Source organism: Gigantopelta aegis, chromosome 3 (assembly GCF_016097555.1).
Source record: "Gigantopelta aegis isolate Gae_Host chromosome 3, Gae_host_genome, whole genome shotgun sequence".
Classification (NCBI taxonomy): Eukaryota; Metazoa; Mollusca; class Gastropoda; order Neomphalida; family Peltospiridae; genus Gigantopelta; species Gigantopelta aegis.
The window spans coordinates 41663591-41688580 of record NC_054701.1 but is presented as its reverse complement, the minus strand read 5'-3'; the positions used below and the strand labels follow the sequence as shown (position 1 = coordinate 41688580).

Sequence of the window (24990 nt, the reverse complement as noted above, 5' to 3'; positions counted from 1 at the left end):
TGCCTCGACTGGGATCCGAACCCAGTACCTACCAGCCTGTAGACCGATGGCCTACCACGACGCCACCGAGGCCGGTACACATATGGTTAAAGGACCACACAGATATAAAGAGAGGAAACCCGCTGTCGCCACTTTACGAGCTACTCTTTTCGATTAGCAGCAAGGGTTCTTTTATATGCACCAACCCACATACAGGATAGAACATACCAAGGCCTTTGTTACATCAGTTGTGGAGCACTGGCTGGAACGAGAAATAGCCCAATGGGGCCACCGACAAGGATCGATCCCGAACCGACCGCGCATCAAGCGAGCGCTTTACCACTGGGCTACGAAATCAGGGCAACCCAGGGCATACATTTAAGGGGAACGGGTCCCCTTGTCCCTCGCCCTTGGATACGCCTCTTAGTTCAAGAGGCAATGCATCTTCATAAATCAAGGCTAATATTCGTTCCTCGTATTCAGCCTTTATACATGTAGTCAAGATTACTGATATCCACTACTAGCACCCTCTATTGGAAAAAATTTTGTAACACCGATTATGTCCCTTACACGATGACATCGCTGACCAATCACAGCATCGGTAACATGTGACAATCTTGAAAGCAATATCAGTGTTCGCCCACCAACATGGATCTATAAGGAGCGTTACGATTCGTTGCAATCATATCTCATCGCATCCAATGAAATTTAAGCATTTTGTGGCACGATTTCTTGACGACATGTATCAAGGCTGAATACGAGGAACGAATATTAGCCTTGATTTATGAAGATGGGGGCAATGGGATTGTTGACCTCATCACACACGCTCGTAAGAGTGCTCGTGCTCTGTTAGTTTCTTTTTTCAGTTTTTTCCTGTTTTCTCTCTCTGGCGTAACGCAACGTGCACAACCGGTCTAATAATGCCGCTGATTGACTGGTCCCGACCCTCTATCCCTTATTGCCATTATTCCCGGTTCCCGCTGCATGGAGTGTGCGTGTCTAGAATCAGTTTTTAAAACCTGCATTTGCCTACAAATGAACTGTTAATTGCCTCGTGCTGGGGACAAAATTGGTTCCATTAATTCACATTATAAATGAACGGCTTGCACGAACACAGTTCTATTAAATTCTTACACGTGTACTAACACTCATTTTATCGTGTTTTTGTCATTTAAATTTGTGACTATTCCTTTAAAAAAAAGTTGGACAGAAAAGGGGAAAAAATATCTTATTAAAAACATTGAGCGGCATAGGAAGCTGAATTTTAATTGAATGACTTTGCCTATTAAAGGGTTGTACGTAGTTTGTACATATAAAGAAAACCCATAGTTGAAATTCTTATTGTAGCTAATTCACTGTAATAATATTTTGTGAATGAAAGAGCTAAAGGCGACGCCACACAGTACGAGCGTTTCGTATGAGAATAGCCGATTGTGACAAGACCAATCTAATTAAAATTAGCTCCACTATTATATGTGGATCTAACAGCAGCCCGTTGGAGCTCATGTCCAGTTGACCTTTCATTCGACCAATCAAAACCTTAATTGCAAAATCATTCCAGTGATTTGAAAAGAATTTGAAAACACTCGGGATTATGCCGAGGGTATACGAAATGATTCGGGTGCCGGAAACTAATTGCAGTATAAAATTTTATATAAAATTCGTTTTAAGACGAAAAAAACAATTTAATAGTATAGCCATAAAATCTGTTTATACTAGTATACGATCCACAGTTTATTACTGCACTTTTCCCCCTGTTTTTTTCAATGTTGTAATAAACAAACAAGTTCGGCTATTGCATAAATAGATGAAATGTCACCTGGACATTGGAGTCCACGCAATGCTGTTAGATCTACTGATAGGACAGTAGAGCTAAGTTTAATCAGATTGTGACAAGACAAACATTACGATTTCATCTGTTACTATGCAATCGGCTATTATCGTACGAGGCACTTGTATCGTGTGGCGGCGTCTTAAGACTAAACGTGTTCTCAGCTTTCACATACATAGTTATCGGCCTTTAATATGCCTAACTAGCTTAGATATAAAATGAGATAGATAACCCTTGAACTCTCTGTCCTGTCCATGGCCGGCTCTTGTGCCCAGGACAGGCGTGCGATACAACAGCTTGTTCTGAATGTGCACGTAAAACCCTATGACCTGACCTGACCTTGAACTCTCTAAAATAGGCCATTTCCAATATCTCGCAAACAACTGGAATGATTATCATCTTAACATATTGAAAATCTGTCTGCGAGGGTAAACCCTTCTGAACATGCCTTAAGTGACGTTCGTCTGACCAGTAAAAGTTGAACATGTAAAAATTCTATCGGTAAGCAAACGAAATCGGTGGAGATATTTCGGAAATCAAAGCCGCTATAATAATAACTGTAATTGGGTACATCATAGACCTAGTTGATTCAAAACATATACAGCTCTGTAATCATATTGAATCCAGTTGCCAGCCCCATCCCCACCCCCACCCCCACCCCGCCACACAGACACACACGCACACGCAGAAACACACACATACACATACACACAAATACACACAGACAAACACACACAGAGAGACACACACATACATGTACACACAGACACACTCACACACGCACACACACACACACACACACACACACACACACACACATACAAACATATATGTTACTATTGTCGTCTATGCGATTTGATTTGGTAGTATACACCCGTGACCCTGAAGTACACTGAATAAATGTCATTGAGTATCTTTATTTCGAATTTTTCGCAGTGCATATCAATCATGCTAATAGCATTTACCCCATATATATAGGCTTTGGGGCAAATGCATCATTTATTGGTTGTTCATTACGTACGGTTCAAGCTCGTTGCCCCGGAAATACATTTCCGTTATCTGTGGAGCTATCTGTCTTTGGCAGACGTTTATGGTTAGCAGTGAGAGGGAAAATACATTATTATTTCCGTATTTTAGAGAAAAAAAAGATGAGCAAAAGTAATGATTAGGATCGTAATTTGGTGGCCACCTGTGCAAAACCAACATCATAATTAATTTTTAAAAGTTATTACAGTCTACAAGTGTCCTTTTTGTCTAATGTGGGAAGATCATTATTACTGTGCCTTTGTTTTGCATTATTGTTTAATGTTGTTGTTGTTGTTGTTGTTTTAGTTTTGTCAGGTTTTATTTGTTCTTTCTTTTTGCTTTTCTTTTTTTCTTTATTATTTTTTAAATTTATTTATTTAGTTGTTGTTTATTTTATTTTTGGTGGGAGTGTTATTGGTGGTGATGGTAGTTGTTCTTTTGGTATTTTTAATATTAAAACAATATATATTTATTTATTAATTTATTTATTTATTTTTGTGTTCTTTGTTGTTGGAGTTTTTTTATTGCTTGTTCTAGTGTCTTTTGTTTATTTTTGGAGGGAGTGTTTGTTTGGTTCCCTCCCATTCTGCCTACAACTCACTTTGCCTACACCCATTTTGCCTACAACCCAGTATGCCTACACTCAGTTTGCCTACAGTGTGAAAAAGTGACATCCCCAGTTCATAGTGGGACAAACCAATATAAAAATATTGTATTACATAAACAATTAAGATTATAATGAACATAAGTAATGTAATTGGGGCTTAGTTGCACAAAGGTGATTTCATGCTCTTTATGGTGATTAGTATTAGTCCAGTGATCCCATAGTGTGATCTTTAATATGTGATCAAAGTGAAATGGTCTTCATGATTCTTTGATATAGGATTAAAGTTCAACTTTGTACAAAATATTTGTTTAATATTTGTGAGGTCATTTTATAGTTTAATTGTTTTTGTTGTGTAATGTTAATCGTTTTTATAATAAAATATGTGTTTGTCATATTATTTTGTCATGTTATTTTTATACATAGGGACCATACATGGAATGCTCCACTTTTAACTGGGGGTGGCATCTTTTCATACTGAGTGTAGGCAAAGTGGGTGTAGGCAAATTAAGTGTAGGCAAAGTGGGTTGTACGCAAAATGGGAGGACACCGTTTGTTTGGAGGGGGGGGGGGTGTTGTTTTGTTGTTGTTTTTGTTTGTTTGTTGTTGTTTTGGGCGTTGGGGTTTTTGTGGGGGGTCGCATGGCCACTCCACTTATTTTGGCTCGGTACGACTCGGTATTTGGGTTTCCTTTTTAGTAAAAAGTTGGACGAGACGACCGTCGCTCTGAAGAAAACGTCTGAACAACTGGAAGAAGAGAAGAAGAAGACCGACCTACTCCTGTATCAGATGTTACCGCCAAAAGTAGCAAACCAGTTGAAGAACGGCAAACAAGTGGAGGCCGGTTAGTACATTGTCTTTGTGGTGGATGGCAGTACTTGACTGGGTGTTTATGGTTGTGTTGCTGATTGGGTTTTAAGACAATTTATCAAACTGTTTGCATGTGTCCATGAATCGAGGGGTCAGGGCGGAACATAATGAGGACCATTGAGGGTTCACCCCGAAAAAATATTTAAAATTAAAAAGTATTGTTTTATGTTTTAAAATACTCTCTTTGCCTAACTGGAGAAGACCTTATACTACTTTCCTTTATTTCGTTTTCACGGGACAAGCCTCGATGGTGTAGAGGTTAAACTATTGGACTTAAAGTTAGTAGGTACTGGGTTCGCATTGCCAGTACCTGCTCCCACCCAGAGCGAGTTTCAACAATTCAGTGGATAGGTATAATGCCACGAGACAAAAGAAAGAAAGAAATGTTTTATTTAACGACGCACTTAACACATTTTATTTACGGTTATATGGCGTCAAAAATATGGTTAAGGACCACACAGATTTTGAGAGGAAACCCGCTGTCGCCACTACATGGGCTACTCTTTCCGATTAGCAGCAAGGGATCTTTTATTTGCGCATCCCACAGGCAGGATAGCACAAACCATGGCCTTTGTTGAACCAGTTATGGATCACTGGTCGGTGCAAGTGGTTTACACCTACCCATTGAGCCTTGCGGAACACTCACTCAGGGATTTGAAGTCGGTATCTGGATTAAAAACCCCATGCCTTGACTGGGATCCGAACCCAGTACCTGCCAGCCTGTAGACCGATGGCCTGACCACGACGCCACCGAGGCCGGTGCCACGAGACAAAGACATATCTCTCACTGACATCTAATCCGCTGTTCTGGACACATACAGACCAGATGGCTGGATTGTGTGTGTCCAGGACAGCTTGCTTAAAACTCATTTCGATTATAAGTTATGGAGTTATTTTTGGGGTTATATCCAATTAAGGTTCAAATACGCTTTCCTGGGCACACAACTCAGTTATCAGGACTGTCTGTCCAGGATAGTGGGTTAGTGATTATTTGTTAGTGGTTAGTTGTTAGTGGTTAGTTGTTAGTGGTTAGTGAGAGAGAAGTCGGCGCGATGGTCTTACAACTACCCACTGAGTCGTTAAACTATGAGAGGACCAGTACCAGGATGCGAACACAGTACCTACAGAAACTTAAGTTTGATGGCTTAACCACTACTCCACTGAGGTCAGTTCACTGTCTTTCTATTCTCCAGTTATTTTAGGCTAGACACGGCCTGTAGGAACAACATCTGTAGTGGGCGGGTTGGGCGTGGGGAGGAAACGAGCCATATTTTATTTTTATAGAATAGGACAAAACAACGAATATTTTCATTCTCGAATTGGGGGCACAGCCCCTTCCCCTCTGTCACGGGGATCCTATAATACCCGTAACTGAATAAAACACGATCATCCAAATATTTCTCCTAACTGTATATCTATTAGATCTCTCTGTAACGGACAGTTATACCCGCGTGGCTCGTCTCTAGGTATGATCAGAGATAAGATCTTATATAAAGTATATGTAATATAGCACGTTTAGTTCATTAGAAAACACAACAAAAACACAATACACTTTGGAATCTGTATTAATACTACGCTGACAAATGTACTGCCGCAGTAGTTAATTAACAACAACAAAATAATAACAACCCAGAACTAATCACTTAATTAGTTAATCACTAGGTGTCTAGTTTACACAATATTCAAATCACTTCACCGTGACACAACACCCACACGTGTGATAATTGAGAAACGCTTCCAGGGGAACTTAGTTAATAAAGGAATTACAACTCTATTCCTAACTGGTTAATTTTTAATTAACCCTTACTACTCATTCAGTAACCTTGTAATACAGACTTAATACTGGTACCTATCACACTAAAGACAATAACCTAGGTCCTCTTGGATGACTGGTTAAGCTTTAATAATTTTTAGAACAATGAATCCTACAGTTTACTTCGTCAGATTACCGGAAACACCGTCTAAATAATATTGGTATAATACAGTATTAAAATATTTAAAGTCACATCAATCACATCAAGGTTATACAACAGAGCAGAAAATATATAATTACCAAGTCCAAACGGACGCACTCCCTGGAAGCCTTCCAATATGTTTCTACCTGATATCTCTAAAACCCTAGCTATTTATTACAAAACCGAATATCGCCTGGGGGTACATCGCGGCACCGAATACCTACAAGTGATATTTCCACAGCGACCAAGACGGGAATTTTCTCTTAGATGGCCAGACTCACTGTCGCCTAGTCGCCAAAATCACGGTCGTAAAAACCGCACTCGCGGAGGTATTACGTAACTACTGGTCACATGGCCTCCGCACCTCGTCCGGGTGTGTATTGAAAACAGCACGACCACCGTCGCGCAGAGGTATTACGTAACAAAGTGCCCATCTGGGCTTAAGTGCATATTGGAACTGCACATGGCCCTCTAAAACAATTAATATCGCCACAGGCGAAAACAAAATTAAGAGCATGTTCCGTCACACCCTCCCTCGGATCCTACGGGCCTGCCCTGGAGTCATTTCATTTTTCATTTCAACTCTTTTGCGTGCATATATCCAATTAAGGTTCAAGTAAGCTACCCTGTGCGAGCGCGCTCACACACACACACACACACACACACACACACTCACACACACACACACACACACACACACCTCAGCTATCTGGGCTGTCTGTCCAGGACAGTGGGTTAGTTGTTAGTTGGTTAGTGGTTAGTGAGAAAGAAGAGGGTTTAGTGGCCTTACACCTACCCACCCATTGAGCCCTTAGGAACTCGCTCTGGGTTGGAGCCGGTACCGGGCTGCGAACCCTGCACCTACCAGCCTGTAGTCCGATAGCTTAACCACAACGCAGACCTGGAGTCATTGTATAAACATCAATGGCAGTTGTGATACAGTGAGCGTGTCTGAGAAGGAGAACAGTTTGTGGGAGTGCGTGGTTGCGTGACAGTCTGCGTGTACGGCTAATCGACCGGACCGGACCGCGAAGTCCATTTGATCTCCGTCTTTCGACACATCATGTTTTAGTTTGTTATCGCCAGGGGCCTTAGGAACTATAAGTGACCCGGGCATCTCTAAAAACACATTTAAAATACAAATCATCTATTTATTAACCTAACGAGTTTAAGAGGCAGGAAGTTTACTTCAAATCTATTTTCTACCACTCATCAATTCAAACCAAGGAATCAGTTGGGTTTTTTTAATGTTTTCTATTCCAAATTATGGAAGGAGATCAATGTGTATTAAATGTCATTACCTCTCCTTAATGGGACATTTCGGAGTTTGCTGCAATTTTTAAGATGTTATCGACTAACAGAGACTGTTTAACGATTGTAATTACATATCAAATATATTTTTCTGCATCAAATATTATTGGCTGTATATTAAATGTGTTTCTGATCGTTCTAATATTTGTACTAGGTTAAATTTTATTTTATTTCCTAAAATGTTTTTTCGTACGTATGAAATTATTTGAAGACAAATTCTAGTTTGGGCTTCTTACATATATTAAGACTACCAGAAACACATTGAATATACATACACTGATATTCTAAACAAGAAAATATATTTAATATGTAAGTTTAATCGAAAAAATAATTTATTAATCGAAAACATCGTACAATGCAGCAAACTCGAGGATGACCCTATATGGTTAATTAAGTTCTAGGACTAGTCACAGTTTGAATTTACACTGGTATTGTATGAGAGAGAGAGAGAGAGAGAGAGAGAGAGAGAGAGAGAGAGAGAGAGAGAGAGAGAGAGAGAGAGAGAGAGAGAGAGAGACAGACAGACAGACAGACAGAGAGAGCCACAGAGACAGAGAGAGGCAGAGTGAGTCAGTCTTGTGGGCGTTTCTAGCTTTGTCTGGCAGAACTCATGGTTTCAAATGTTTAAACAATATTTGTACACACTGGGTTGCCCATTTGTTTAAAGTTTTTTCATTAATTGATGGGGTGTTTTTTTGTTTGATTTTTGTTTTTTTCCTTCAGAAAAGTTCGATGCTGTAACCATTCTGTTTAGCGACGTCGTGACATTTACAACCATTGCTGCTGCCTGTACCCCTCTACAAATTGTAAACATGCTCAACAATTTGTACCAGAAATTTGATGAGAAAAGCAACAAACATGATGTATATAAGGTATATTGTTGAGTTGTTCATATATATATTTTTTTTTTAAAGGAGCTTGTTCTAGCTCACGACTGGTATATGAAAGGCCGTGGTATGTGCTGTCCTGTATTTGGGATAGGGAATATAAAAGATCCCTTGTTGCTAATGGAAAAATGTAGCAGGTTTCCTTAAAAGACTATGTGTCAGAATTACTAAATGTTTCACATTCAACAGCCTTTAGTCCAGGAGCTGACACCTGTTTTCTGTTGCAAAATTTTTGTGGTTATTTCTTGGTGTAGCCCATCCTGGGGTATGAGGAATTGGCAGTCTTGCAAGTTGTATCCTGTGCTTTACTGAAAAATGTGCACTTTTCTCATATTTCGTGACCATACATTTTCACTATAAATTATGGGGTAGGGGAAACATAAACTGCTGTAGATTATTTATTTATTGCTCTACTGCATCATACTACCACTCAAATTGTGTGTCTTGGTGAGCTCTTTCAACTGGAATATGCAATTGTAATGATTGGGAGGTGTAATCAGAATCTACAAGTGTTATGGTATTTAACTTCCTTAGCCACGAAATCAATATCCCCTACTTTTGCCAATAGTTTTGTGTCATTACAGTCCTTTGCAACTTTCAAGATACTGTCCTGTGCATCAGTTGTCACACACCGAGAAGGAGTTTCAAATTTATTCACACCACCGGCTCGTATTCTAAAATGAGGACAAAATATGCTGTTTTTATCAAACACCCCTGAAGAAGTGGTGGCTGGACATGAAATTGCAGAACGAAGCAGGGGTCGTCCAGTCTGGCTCTCTTCGTCATCATCAGTGGCTTTACTGGTAGGGATAGTAGGGCGTACGGTTGATGTCTTTTTCCCAACTGCCGTGAAATTGCGATAACAGCTTTTATGGTAAACATCATATTGTCCATACTCTTCTGGAAGCGATTGGCATACCAGGATGTACTTTGAATTTTTGTAGAGACCCTTAGCCCTGGTTTTCGCAGAACACCTAACGGCATCCCATGTTTGGGCAGAAAATGGACGAGTCGATTCTGTACAGTTGGGTCCTATATGCAGGATACAGCGATATTTGTGGTTGTCGGTACTTGTTGAAGGCGCATTAGCATGACCCGACATCATTCCTGAAAAAATAACATCAATTACAACCTACAGACGATAGTTCTATAGAGGCTGTGCATATTTCTGATGGGTAAACTGTAAAAACTTTGACAAATATATATTCCACAACTTTGGCAAATATCTGAGGCAAATATCTGCAAATTAATTTTTGAAGCAAGAAAAGTGGCTATTTTGAAAAAAATGACAGTTTCATCTAAAAAAAATTATGTATAAAATTTGTTCTATAAAGTTACCTATCGTCTTTGCTAAGAAATAAAGGCATTAAATTGGTTTTGTTTGAAAAATGTTATATTTGGTGAATTTTTCTTCACATTTGTGTCTAGATTTTAGGCAGTCGTCAAAATCGGTGTCCTTTTGACCTCTGGTGACCTAATTATCAAATTAATTTGCAAATTGCATATTCCAGTTGAAAGAGCTCACCAAGACACACATTGTGAGTGGTAGTATGATGCAGCAGAGCAAGAAATAAATAATCTACAGCAGTTTGTTTCCCCTACCCCATAATTTCCGGTGAAAATATGTGGTCACGAAATATGAGAAAAGTGCAAATTTTTCAGTAAAGCACAGGATACAACTTGCAAGACTGCCAATTCCTCATGCCCCAGGATTGGCTACACCAAGAAATAGCCGCAAAAATTTTGCAACAGAAAACATGATTAAATTGGTGTCGGCTCCTGGACTACTTGTGCTCTTGTGGCGTCATTAAACTAAACATCACTACTACTATGGGAAGGGTATATGTAAAATATCCCTTGCTGCTTTTTCGGTGGGGGGTAACATGTGGGGTGGCACTCTCCCTGGACACCAAGTTGCCATGTGTCATCAATCAAATATTTATCTTCAAGTATATGTCCACTATATTATTAAAATTACAACAAAATAATATTATTTACTATTAGATAATAATAATGATAATAATAATAATTATTATTATTATTATTATTATTATTATTTATAAATATTGTTATTAGAAGCTTGGTAATATTTAGAAGTTTTTTATTATTTAAAGTTTGTTTAAAGTTTTTTGTTTAACGACACCACTAGAGCACATTGATTTACTAATCATCAGCTGTTGGATGTCAAATATTTAGTCATTCTGACATATAGCCTTAGAGAGGAAACCCTTTACACTTTTCCATTACTAGCAAGGGATATTTTATATGCACCATTCCATAAACAGGATAGCACATACCACAGCCTTTGATATACCAGTCGTGGTGTATTGGCTGGGACAAAACAATAGACAAAATAGATCGACTTAGTATGTTATTATTTTTTATTATTTTAGTAGTAGTAGTAGTAGTAGTAGTAGTTGTAATTATTATTGTTGTTGTTGTTGTTGTTGTTGTTGTTGTTATTATTATTATCATTATCATCATTATTGTTATTATTATTAATATTAGTATTATTAGTATTAGTATTATTACCGATTTTACTATTGTACACGTTCATGTTTTACACACAATGTCAAAGGTCAAAGTAAGAAGATGGAGGCTGGAACCATCAGGGAGATGTTATTGGCTTGCTGTTAACAGAACGTGGCTTGATACTTGATGCTTAATATCGTAAAATAGATATTTATTGACCCCACTGGAATGGTACAAATAATAGATTTGCTGTTACGATTTGTGTAGGAAACCAATTGTTTTGTCCGATTTTTTTCCTTCAGATTTTGTCTTCTTTTAGATTTGTTTCAGAGAGAGAGAGAGAGAGAGAGAGAGAGAGAGAGAGAGAGAGAGAGAGAGAGAGAGAGAGAGAGAGAGTAACGATTAAAAAACAACTAAATATGAGAGAGAGAGAGAGAGAGAGAGAGAGAGAGAGAGAGAGAGAGAGAGAGAGAGAGAGAGAGAGAGAGAGTGTGTGTGAGAGAGAGTAACGATTAAAAAACAACTAAATGAGAGAGAGAGAGAGAGAGAGAGAGAGAGAGAGAGAGAGAGAGAGAGAGAGAGAGAGAGAGAGAGAGAGAGAAGACACCATCTAAAAAAGCGCCATAAAAACGTCATGTCAAAGTAATGAAGCTATTTAGGAAATAAAATGCCAGCATGCAATATTTGTATATAATTTCGGAAATCCATAATCAATTTGCGGATGTTGAGATCCAATTTCCATTAAATGACCAACTCTTTCTTGAAACATTACTGAACAAAAATTACAAGGAATACAATTTTGTGTTCGATTTTTAAAAAACAGAAGACGAAGAAGAAGAAAAAACAGAAGAAACGAATTACAAGTAAAAGCTCTTTGATGAAATTAAAATGCTTGAACATTAAGTAAAGATTGTTCATGCAAACAAATTGAAAATAAGAGAGATGCGTTATTAATGGATTTTAGAAAAGAAAATTTGATATGCCACTATTTTCGGTCATGAGAAAAAATTGTCAGGAAGGAGTAAAGCTATCAAAATATATATGTAGCCATAGGCGTCGGAAGATGGCAGCAATTGGGGAGGGGGGGAGGGGGGGTCACTTAAATGCGAGTTCATGTTTGAAATTTTTACAAAAATCCAATGACATGTTATACGGCAATTTAGAGTGTGCTCAGGAATATGTATCTGTGCGTGTTGTTGTTATGAGGGTGGAGTGGTGTTGTGTTTTCTACTCTTCTGTTTGGGATATTTCTAGGGGTGACATCAATTATGGGTAAAGTTAGTTGTGGGTTAATATGCACTTCACAAACACCAAGTCAACGACATACTTTAAGCTTACTTACTAGTTACTTGTTTGGTAGTCGCATCTTTCTGATTAGGCGAAGCCTCAAAGTGAAGTCATTCTAGTTCATATTGTCGTGATTTATAAAAAAAATTTAGTTTTGTCACTTGTGTGTTATACTTTTGTGCATTCGTCTTACCTGTTAATAGTCAGAAGTTCTTGTTAGCTGGATCGATCTCGATTGGTGCAATTTCAAGCAACATTTCCAAAATAGTGTCTTAAGCACGATGTTTATAGCAAAAGCAGTAGTATATTCAATGTCATACCTCTGCACAAGAAGAGTCCAAAGGATGCTTTGACAATCTCATGACTGCTCGGTGGTGTCGTGGTTAAGCCATCGGGCATAAGGCTGGTAGGTACCGGGTTCACAGTCCGATACCGGCTCTTACCCAGACCGAGTTTTAACGATGGGTAAGACCACAACACCCGCTTCTCTCTGACTTACCACTAACCACTAACAACTAACTCACTGTCCTGGACAGACAGCCCAGATAGCTGAGGTATGTGCCCAGGACAGCGTGCTTTAACCTTAATTGGATATAGGCACGAAAATAAGTTAAAATGAAATGAAATAAAGAATCAGATTATACTGCCCAGTACTTATCCCTGTGGGACGTTAGAAGTCGTACAAGAGTAGGTTTCACTATTCAAATGCCATCTGCCATAAAAACTTGCCGTAACCTTTACGGAAAAGGCCGAGGTTTACTATCACGCGACTAAGTCATTGTTACTGTTTAGAACGGGGGAAAATGGGTCCTATTATAATCAAGTCTGGTCGTACTAAAACAGTGTCTCAATAATAGGATGAATTATAAGCTACATTCTTCTGAACTTTCCAGAAAATTGGTCGGTGTAATAATATTCATTCAAATCCTTATTTTTATCGCTTTTAAACTGGAGGAGGTGCAAAACATATTGTGGCCTCTCCCCCCAGTTTCACAGTTGGGGGCCAGTGCCCCCCTGCCCCCCTCCGTTTCCGACGCCTATGGTAGTATGACATCAACAAATTATTTTAGTAAATTAATTTGTAGAATACCATTAGACAATGGGAACGAAATTAAAAATCGGGAATAACTTTTAAAAGAAACCAGACATTTCTATCGAGATTTGTTTTTTTGTGTTTTTTTCTCTCTCTATCGAGAATATTAGTCTGCGTTACAAATGATAATGATATTTTTTAAAATCTTAATATCAAATTTAATAAGCTAGCTATTTAATAAACTAGCTGATGAGGAAGCAAATAGACTGGACGGGAATTGACAATTTCGGAAGTATTAACATATACTGACAGAAATAAATACGGGACCATTTGGTATTGTAGGTTCTAATAGACCAAGTCAATTCCTATTCCCGATAATGTTAACGTTTACTAATAAAACTGATATAAGCAGCGTATCAACACACAGGAAATACATTAATAAAAAGTGTGGTACCTCACATTTAATCTACCGGCAAGACAATGGAGGGTCACATAGCATTTAAAAGATTTAATTAATGTTTTTATTAGCAATCAAATAATAAATGTCATATATTACTACCAATCACAGCAACAGCTGTTTTTACTCCGTATATATTTAACGGTACACCTCGAACTTTGACACGGAACTCTCGTCTTTGGTACCATGCAACCTGTAGACGAAATTTAATTCACTTTTAGCCATTGAATGTCAGTCGTGTCAGGTTGGCTGACAGTAACACGACTCACTTCCTCATACCATGGATGAGAGTTTTGATTGAGAGTTACGCTTTGCTGTTGGCGTTGGTGTGGTCTCTTATTTTGTTCCATCAGTGTATCTTAAAGCCATGAAAAAATTATAAAAACTCCAGAATCTGGAGAGTTTTCTGCTAATCGCTTTTTTAATGCTTTATACCGATTTGAGATATCTTTCCTTTCCTTTCAACTTATTTTCGTACTTATAATCCCATTAAGGTTGAAGCAGGCTGTCATGAACACATACCTCAGCTATCTGGGCTGTCTGTCCAGAACAGTGGGTTAGTTGTTAGTGGTTAGTGAGAGAAAAGAGGGTGTAGTGGTCTTACACCCACCCAATGAGTCGTTAAAACTCGCTTTGGGTAAAAACCGGTACCGGGCTGCGAACCCTGTACCTACCAGCCTTATGTACGATGGCTTAACCAAGACACCACCGAGGCCGGTGGGATACTTTGTAACCCGGACCTTAATTATAGTCTAAGACTGTTAAGTCTGTTTGCCAAACCTTCATTTTTGGGATGAACCTTGCCGTTCGATACCCACAATTGTTCCTTGTTGGGGGGGGGGGGGGGGGGGGGGTTGCATCTTTGAAAGGTGATGACTGGAGATCAAAGGGTGCAAATTTGGTAGCCTTGAGCTTTTTGAAATATTCAAGATAGCTGCCAAAAGGCACAAATGGCAATGTCTCGGATATTTTACCACCTATGACAAAACTGTTGATATCTATGACAGTGATTTGTGTCAAGAATTAACGGCGGCGGATACGATGGCGTCAACCTTTGCGTTAAAGTTTAACGTTTATATCAGGGTTTTTTCACAAAACTGTAAGTCATATGTCAATGAAACGTGGTTTATAGTTGCACCTATGGGTGTTAATCACAATGCACCGAAACCGTTTATGGTAAGTGATACATAGAGAATACTACATGGGCGTCCGTTAGATACCGTTTCTCTTACCACGGGTTGTTTAAAAACGTATCTAACGTATCTGTGAAAGCGAGTTCGATATGTTTTTAAACAACGAGTTGTAAGATAAACGATATCTAACGGACACCAATGTAGTATTCTATTTCATACATATCTTCAGATTTTAAAGTAAATTTAAACGCCTTTTTCAACTAAAACCTTTGTACGGCCCTAGCGCTTATATAGTTAAGTTATGCGTCACAAACAAGTCAATTGCAGGTTAACTTGTACGTCACATCTAGTGATCGATTTCTACCGTGCTTTTTCATTGGATGGTATGGCATTGGTGACCTGGTGATCACCTAGGTGCAGCCAGTCGTATGTCTGTAAAATGTTATCGCACGCATATGTGTTAGCAAGTGTGTGTTATCAACAATAACGAATAATGTTCTAACCAAGGGGTGTGTAAGAAACGTGGTTTATAGTTGCACCTATGGGTGTTAATCACAATACACCGAAACTGTTTATGGTGGGCGAAACATTTAATTTTCGTGAATTCTCGTTGCAGGTTGAGACTATCGGCGACGCGTACATGGTGGTGGGCGGCGTGCCGGAGAAGACGACGTTACACGCCGAGAAGGTGGCCAGCTTCGCCATCGACATGGTCACTGAGGCGGCCACCGTCGAATCGCCGGCTACAGGCAGCCCACTGCAGGTGAGTACCCCCCCCCCCCCCCCACACACACACACACACACACCCACACACCCCACCACCCGTATATACTGATCACACAGGTGTGTGTGTGTATAGATTGATAGCGCAAGAAATCCGGTCATTGCACCTCAGGATAGCGCTCTACCACTGTTTCATTTATCACGCCCTGAGACCACTAGAGCACATTGATTTATGAATCATCGGCTATTGGATGTCAAGCAATTGGTAATTCTAATACAGTCTTAAAGAGAAAACCCGCTACATTTCTCTATTAGTAGCAAGGGATCGTTTGTATGCACTATCTCACAGACAGGTTAGCACATACCACGGTCTTTGATATATAAATCGTGGTGCTCTGGCTGGAATGACAAATAACCCAAAGGGCCCATCGACGGCGATCAATCCTAGAACAACCGCGCATCAGGCGTGTGTTTTGTTACTAGGCTACGTGTCACACCACACCCCACACCCCACCTTCCATCACGACCCCATTGCGCGTCTCACGCAGCTTTCTCAATCCAGGTTTCATTGACCTAATAGTATTTACGGCTGAGACATATTGGACAGATCCTTGAAGATAAAGATATTAAAGACTTAATTATCTCTTGTCAACGTTATCGATATATATATATATATATATATTGGCGGCAGTAGTTGGTTAAGCATGTTGTTAACTTCCAGTATAACAATCACTGACGCTGGTACTATATACGCCAGCAGACTAACACGTTCGATATCCAACAAGACAACTGGCGTACGTGACGATGTCCATATGCCTTACGATGACTAGACGAAGTTGGAGTCAATTAACTTGTATAGAAATTCATATTGAATTATTTTACTAAAGTAATGTCATTTCCATTTCTTCTTTCTTTTCATTTTTATTTTTATTTTATTTTTATTTTATTTTTGTTTTTATTTTTTTATTTTTTTGGGTGGGGGAAGGTGAGGTGGTGGTTGCGTGGGGATGGAGAATAAGAACAAAATGCATTCTATAAATCAACCCTTAGCATTCAAGATGATATTTATTTATACAGATTTTTCAATTTAATAAGTATACAAGTAACAGGCCTACCTTTTTTTTTTTTATCACCTGTAATTTCAATGAAAGAGTATAACAGCTTTTAGTCATTTTTGGTGATTGACCGGCCTCGGTGGCGTCGTGGTTAGGCCATCGGTTTATAGGCTGGTAGGTACTGGGTTCGGATCCCAGTCGAGGCATGTTATCTTTAATCCAGATACCGACTCCAAACCCTGAGTGAGTGCTCCGCAAGGCTCAATGAGTAGGTGTAAACCACTTGCACCGACCAGTGATCCATAACTGGTTCAACAAAGGCCATGGTTTGTGCTATCCTGCCTGTGGGAAGCGCAAATAAAAGACCCATTGCTGCTTGTCGTAAAAGAGTAGCCTATGTGGCGACAGTGGGTTTCCTCTAAAAAACCAGTGGTCAGAATGACCATATGTTTGACTTCCAATAGCCGATGATAAGATAAAAAAATCAATGTGCTCTAGTGGCGTCGTTAAATAAAACAAACTTGACTCTTTTTTCGTTGATTGAAGTTGCTGCCAGACTACAGGCCTGGTGCGAATAAAACGTTTAGAGTCTAGACTCGAGACTCTAATAGGCCAATGCATTGGCAGACAACTTTTCTCATAATTCATCTTCTGCTTTCAGTACAGATGCTTTTACATCTGTTAGAACTAAAGCTGAAAAGCAGTCCATTAATTTTTCATCCGAAAATGCTGAAGTATACAACATGCATTTCTCTATGGAGGAATTGCAGGATGCTCTTCGTAGAGCCCATGATACTTCAGTAGGACCGGACGAAATTCATTATCAGTTATTAAAACATTTACCTGAATCATCTTTGATGGTTCTTTTGAATATTTTTAATGACATCTGGATTTCTGGTGACTTTCCTTCTGATTGGAGGGCAGCAATCATCATTCCTATTCCCAAACCTGGTAAGGATCCAACTAATCCTACTAGTTATCGCCCTATTGCTTTGACAAGTTGCATTTCTAAAACCATCGAACGAATGATCAATCGTAGACTTGTCTGGTATCTTGAATCTCACAAATTGCTCACTAATGTGCAATGTGGATTCAGATCTAGACGTAGCACGGTTGATCATCTTGTTAGATTTGAAACAGTTTGTAGGGAAGCTTTCATCCATAATCAGCACTTGGTTTCAGTGGGGGGGGGGGGGGGGGGGGGGGGATATTTGGAGAAAGCTTACGATACCACGTGGAAGTATGGGATTTTAAACGACCTCCATAGCATGGGCCTAAGAGGTCGACTTCCTGTTTTTATTTCTCAATTTTTAAAAGATAGAACTTTTAAAGTCCGGGTGGGGTCGACTTTATCTGACATTCACCCACAGGAGATGGGTGTGCCTCAAGGTAGTATCCTGTCTGAATATTTTTAAAGTTATTGGTAATACAGAATGGGGAGCAGACTGAAAGGTTATGCTCCGTCTCTATAGATCTCTTGAGAGGTCAAAACTTGATTGTGGGTGCATTGTGTATGGGTCGGCACGCAAGTCTTACTTGTAGATGCTAGATCCTATATACAATCATGGACTTAGGCTTTGTCTTGGGCCATTTAGAACATCTCCTGTAGAGAGCTTGTACGTTGATGCACACGAACCTTGTTTGGGTGCTAGACGTGCCAAGCTTTCTCTGCAGTATGCCACCAAGAATAACTCATTACCAACACATCCTACACATGATGCGGTGTTTGACAACAAATATATGAAGTTGTTTGATGCAAGGCCAAATGCTATTCGTACATTTGGTCTTCGCATTAAGCGTTTTTTATCGCTTTCCAACATTGATTTATCAGACACTTTGGAAACTCCTTCATATTTTGTTTTACCACCTTGGTGTATTACACCATCTAAAATTGTGTTTGATTTGGTGCATCTGAAGAAAGATCGCACAGATGCTGTTGTGTATAAACAGTTTTTCATGGAAATTCAAGACAAGTACCGTGATTACATTCCTGTGTATACAGATGGATCACGGGATGGGAATTCTGTGGCTTGTGCTACAGTCTTTCTATCAGACACTATCATTTCCATGCGACTGCCTGACTCGGCATCGATCTTTAGTGCTGAAGTTTGGGCAGTCATTAAAGCCTTAGAAGAACTCAAAGATTCAATAGCATCCAAGTTTATTATTTTTACCGACTCACTTTCGTGTCTCCAAGCTTTACGCAATATGAAGCTAGCCAATCCCTTAATTGGGATGGTGATACGAAAGTGTGTCTTTTTATCTATTGCCAATAAACATGTTGTATTTTGTTGGGTGCCCAGCCATGTTGGCATCAGGGGTAATGAAAAGGCAGATTCTGCTGCCAAGTCTGCTTTGGATTTCCCTCATGCCAGGGTTGGTGTACCTTATACTGATTTTAAATATAGTATCAACCAATTTATCTTTTTCGACTTGGCAACGTGATTGGGACGGTGCGGTTGCGAACAAGCTTCATGTTATCAAGCCAGTCTTGGGAGAGTGGCAGTCCTCCTATAGACAGTGCAGGAAGGATGAGGTAGTCTTGTGTCGTGCCCGCATCGGTCATACTTACTTGACCCATTCATTTATCTTGAAGAAAGATCCTCCACCTCAGTGTGAGCACTGTCAGTGTCTTCTGACTGTGCGACACATTTTGGTGGAGTGTAAGCATTTGTCAGCAACTCGAAAAGAAATGTGATGGAATCATTTCGATTCCATCCAGAACTTTTATTGCAGTTTTTACGTGATACGGACTTTTATTCTAGATTTTAATTTTCTCTATCTGTGATATTTGTATTTTTTGCACAGTTCTTTACACTGTGTTTTATTTGACACTTGAATTTTTATATTGATGTTGATCATCACATTGTTTTTCCATTACCACAGTCTGACACTCAATAGCCGATGTATTTTTCGTGTTTGGGTGTCGTTAAACATTCATTCATTCATTCGAAACTCTAATAGAGTCTAAGACACTGATGTCATGACAACGCCACACAAAGTGTGTGTGTGACGTCATTAGATATTGGGCATAAGCACGGGTCCTGGTCTATGTGACGTGTCTTTAGAGGGCAGCAGGCTTATACCCTTCTAGCTTTAGCTGTAGCCATCGGATAACATACTAAGGTGAAAATGTAGTCAGAGGTGAGTTTGTACTACTCCAGTACATAACCTCTCCTCGGACAAGATTCACAATGCACTCTGCACTTTTAGTTTGGCATACCATGGTAACTGAGGATTTTGCGGCCCCAGGCTGGACCGAGCGAGATCCCGGAGCATCTGAATCCCCACAAAGGGAGCGGGACGTAGTTCAGTGGTAAAGTGCTCGCTTGATGCGCGGTCGGTTTGGGATCAATCCCCGTCAACTATTTCTCGGTCCAGCCAATGCACCACGACTGGTATATCTGGTATATGCTTTGATTTGTGTTGAGATCTACAGCGGTCCTATCGTGGCCGGCGTTGTAGATATGAAGATACATACATACATAGATAGATAAATACATAGATAGATAGATAGATAGATAGATAGATAGATTACTTTATATCTTTTGATTCTTTTATGACGTAGATTCGTGTTGGCATTCACAGCGGCCCCATCGTGGCCGGCGTCGTAGGTATGAAAATGCCGCATTACTGCATGTAGTTCAGTATATACTATACGTGTATATATTAATTATATTACTTGATATCGTTTGATTCTCTCGTGACGTAGATTCGTTTTGGGATTCACAGCGGCCCCATCGTGGCCGGCGTCGTAGGCATGAAGATGCCATGCTACTGCATGCAGTTCAGTGTGTGTATATATATATTACTTGCTATGCTTTGATTTGTGACGTAGATTCGTGTTGGGATCCACAGCGGCCCCATCGTGGCCGGCGTCGTAGGTATGAAGATGCCGCGCTACTGTATGTTCGGTGACACGGTCAACACGGCTGCGCGTATGGAGAGTCACGGCGTGCCGGATAGAATACACATCAGCTCTTCAACCATGGAGTAAGAAAATAACATTTTGTATCAACAATTAGTCACTGTGTCCATATTGATTTTGTATCAATCATTGGTGACTGTTGGCCATAGACCACAATTATTTACGCTGTATACATATTTCTATATAGCGTTAGTGGCTATAGGACTTTTATTCATAAAAGTAGGCCCGTGGATGTTGTTGTTTTTTCATGCAACTTTCCTGACTGGGGGGAAATTGTCCTGAAAAGTACAACCCCTGTCCAGCTCTTTCTCCCAGGATATTGGTTTAAACAAACACACTCACTAAACTTGGCCGAAGTACAGCGACCATTTTACTAAAAATGTACTATATCTGCATGGGATAAAATTACCACAAACAAGCCTCCAATTTTGATAAGTTACACATGTTTGCAAACATAAAATAATCACAGTCAAACAGCGGACTATTTATTTTGTGCGGATATGTTTCCGGATTTTGGCCTGTTCCTGTTTATTTTGTACCAACTACATGTGTATTAGTGACTTTTCAAATTGATTTGGTATCTTCTATTAATGACTATTCTTCTTCACTTTTGTATGAACCATTAGTTACTGTTCAAGTTTATTTTTATCACTTATCAGTGACTTTCAATATTTATTATGTACCAACAATTAGTGACTGTTCGTGTTTATTTTATATCACCTGCTGATGACTTTCCGTAAATATTTTGTACCAACCATTAGAGACTGTTCTTTTAATTAGTCTCAGTATACTAATAACATACGTTATGAATTGGTACGTAAATTTGATACTTGGCTCATTTTAAATAACTTTACTAGATTGGTTACGTAGTTTGGATGGTTTAGTTTACGCTTAGCTCTAGCTCATGTTTGTTCAATTGGAAATCTAAAATGTTGTTATTCTCTCTCTCTCTCTCTCTCTCTCTCTCTCTCTCTCTCTCTCTCTCTCTCTCTCTCTCTCTCTCTCTCTCTCTCTCTCTCTCTCTCTCCGAAATAGTGTGTAAACAGTAAATAAAACTCGTTTGGTTCATGTAATAGAGCGTCCTGATTGGTGGACAAATACACGTGACAAATAGCACTCTGGTAATAACGTCTATATATATATATTCGCAGGTACCTAAGGAAATCTAACTTCCGACTAAAGCGACGTGGGGACATAGCCGTGAAAGGCAAGGGAATGATGACGACATACTTCCTCGTGGCTGACAGGTGGAGACAACTCAAGGAACCTAATGACGAGTATCGGGATCTCTGCGCACTGGCAGACCTGGACCAAGAGAGCCAGACAGTCTCAGCGTCGATCACGAGGACAACGTCCAAGTATGCCAATCACAAAACCAGGACTTGCTGTCTTTTGTGATGGCAGAATATTCAGTTTTGTCTTGCGTGGACAGGACACTGCAAATCAACGACTGCCATGAACAGTTATGAGTAGCGAAGTATGAGGTGTGGTGGTAGCCCGAAAACGTTGACTGTAAGAGAGCTAGACGGACATTTGGACAGTTATCAACGCTTTCTAATTCTCTCTCTCTCTCTCTCTCTCTCTCTCTCTCTCTCTCTCTCTCTCTCAACGCGTTTACCGTCGGAGTACTCGGGGGTAGTGTGGGGACAATTCAGTTAAGGATAAAGATGAAGGGGCACACGGTCACAGTTTACCTAGTAGAGGTGGTGGAATATGAGTGTCTTCATATCATTCCTGTGCTTGGGCATCTTTCTGAGGAATATCGACAAAAGATTTAATAAACGACTTTAGAAATGTGATGGAGAAATAAGTATGCCCTGTTAGATGTCAAGGTTTTTGGGGCCTATATATTTACAAAATTATGAAAGTGAAACACGAGTCAAGTGGTTCATTGACTATTACCAAAGAAACACGTGTTTTCCTCACTAACAGGAATATAATATTGGCGCGGATGAAACTATCCTCTTTTTTTTCAAATAATGCACATATCTACACCATAGTTGCTGCTTTAACACAGTCTTTCAATTTTTTCAATTTTTCTCATTTATTGTATGTAATATATTGACATAAAGAGAATAAGGTTGTGTATACACGACCAAAAGCAAATGTCACTAACTTACGATGCTGTCATGAGACATTATAATTTTTAATTGTGTCACTTATATTTATTAACTTTGGTACTTTGCAAGTGTAAAAAGCAAACTATAGTCCGTCCCATCATTCTAAATATGTTTTGGGGGGTTTTTGACGTAAGAAGAAAAGTAAAACTGTTTTGGAAATAACATAACAAAACTATTTTTGCCTGTAATTTATAAATGGCTCAGAAATAGATACTTGTAGTAAATTCAATAGAATGAAAAAAAAAATTTCCTGTGGGACGTACTATGGACTAACATTCCAGTTGTATCATTTGTCATCTGTCTCATTTAAAACTAAGTATCACTGGTAAAGGTCGTATATATTACATCACAACTTAAAGAGACATTCCTGAGTTTGCTGCATTGCAAGATGTTTCCGACTAATAACATATTTCTACGATTAAACTTACATATTAAATATATTTTCGTGTTTAGAATATCAGTATATTCAATGTGTTTCTGGTCATCTCAATATTTGTAAGACGCCCAAACTGGATTTTGTCTTCAAATAATTTCGTACGTACGAAAAAATAATTTTTAGTTAATAAAATGAAATTTAACCTAGTACAAACATTAGAACGATCAGAAACATGTTTAATATACAGCCACTAATATTGTATGCAGAAAAATATATTTGATATGTAATTACAATCATTAAAAAGTCTCTGTTAGTCGATAACATCTTAAACATTGCAGCAAACTCGGGAATGTCCCTTTAATGTATTGGTCATCTGTTTAGTTCAAACACACGCCGGTCACATAGTTTTTCCTCGGGATTTTGTTCCTTCTTCTTTTTCTTTTTCTTCTTCTTCCGACTCACGAATCAATGTTCAAGAAGAGGAATGAAGGCATGGTCACAAATAAATAATCTTCATCAATAATACATATTCATGCATTAATATACATAAACGTTGTAGCTGACCATGGTTCAGCAGTATTGTTTTTAATGTTCACGTGTGTATTATTGATAATAAAATTAAGACAATATTAGTGTTGGGAAGACATTTGTTTCTTATGAAAACTATAATTCACGACATTGCCAAAGATTTTATAGTATAGCACAACTTAGCTTTGGGGCCTGTCAGAAAACGTGTGTCTGCAAATGAACGAACAATGTAGCGAAGTCATACAAATTTGTGTTAAATACATTTTTGAATATTAAATATTTTATGTGAAAAAAAACCCGTGATAATTCAACTTAGTATTAGTATATGTTATTTTGTGCAATTTGTGTCAGCACACAAACCATGTTATAATGTATCCTGTTGTGAAATGAGATATTTCTTGTGGACAATGCAATTTTATGCCCTTCATGCCGAGGAGTGGGAGTGGGGGGGGGGGGGGGAGCTTATCCCCTTCACCCGAGGACGAAAATGTACAGGTGTTGTGCCCCCCACCCCAATGTCGCTTCTAAGGAGTAAGACCGGCCTCGGTGGTGTTATGGTTAAGCCATCGGACATAAGGCTGGTAGGTAACGACTCAGTGGGTAGGTGTAAGACCACTACACCCTGTTTTCTCTCACTAACCGTTAACAACTAACCCACTGTCCTGGACAGACAGCCCACATAGCTGAGGTGTGTGTCCAGAATAGCATGTTTGAACCTTAATTGGATATAAGTACAAAAATAAATTGAAATGAAAATAAGGAGCGAGACCAATTAGGTTGAAAACGACCACGATTCTGAAGTCGGAGACGTACTGAAATTCGATATTTTCTAGATTGAACACGACCACTTTCCCACATGACAGGACAGCACATACCACGACCTATGATGTACCAGACATGGGGCACTGGTTGGGACAGGTAAAAGGGAAACATTCAGAGAAATGGGTCCACTGGGGAAATTCGATCCTGCGACCAAAGCACCTCAGACTAACGCTCTACCAGCTAACCCAGATCCCGCTCTCACTCTGCACCCCAAAACACGGTGATCCAATCTCTGTTCTACTAAGGTCGTGGTATGTGCTATCATATCTGTGGGGTGGTACATATAAAAGATCCCTTGCTACTAATGTCTAAGACTATATGTAACAATTACCAAATGTTAGACATCCAACAGCCGATGAGTAATAAATCAATGGGCTCTAGCTGTGTCGTTAAACAAAACACATTATTTCTAGACTATTCTGTTGAACCTGGTAATGTTCGGACATGGTAACCCTCAATGCCTTATTTGTGTTTGCTTCAATATGAAATTGGAAAGGTTTTTTTTTTATATTAAAATAATGAGAATGATAGATAGAGGGTGATATATGAGAAAGATGAATGAAAATGTGTCCCACTAACAGAGCCTTGTTGGT

General features: G+C 39.2%; 1 protein-coding gene across 1 annotated transcript in view; it reads left to right on the top strand.

The window, feature by feature from the left end:
* LOC121368062 (guanylate cyclase soluble subunit beta-2-like) overlaps positions 1-23129 on the top strand; it is a 71702-nt gene extending 48573 nt beyond the window's left edge. Inside the window, exons 9-13 of the mRNA XM_041492586.1 lie at positions 4139-4284; positions 8300-8448; positions 15462-15608; positions 20462-20616; positions 21703-23129. Coding sequence (XP_041348520.1) covers positions 4139-4284; positions 8300-8448; positions 15462-15608; positions 20462-20616; positions 21703-21949 — 844 coding nt within the window. The 3' untranslated portion in view covers positions 21950-23129. The remainder of the gene's footprint in view (positions 1-4138; positions 4285-8299; positions 8449-15461; positions 15609-20461; positions 20617-21702) is intronic.
* Positions 23130-24990: the final 1861 nt, after the last annotated feature.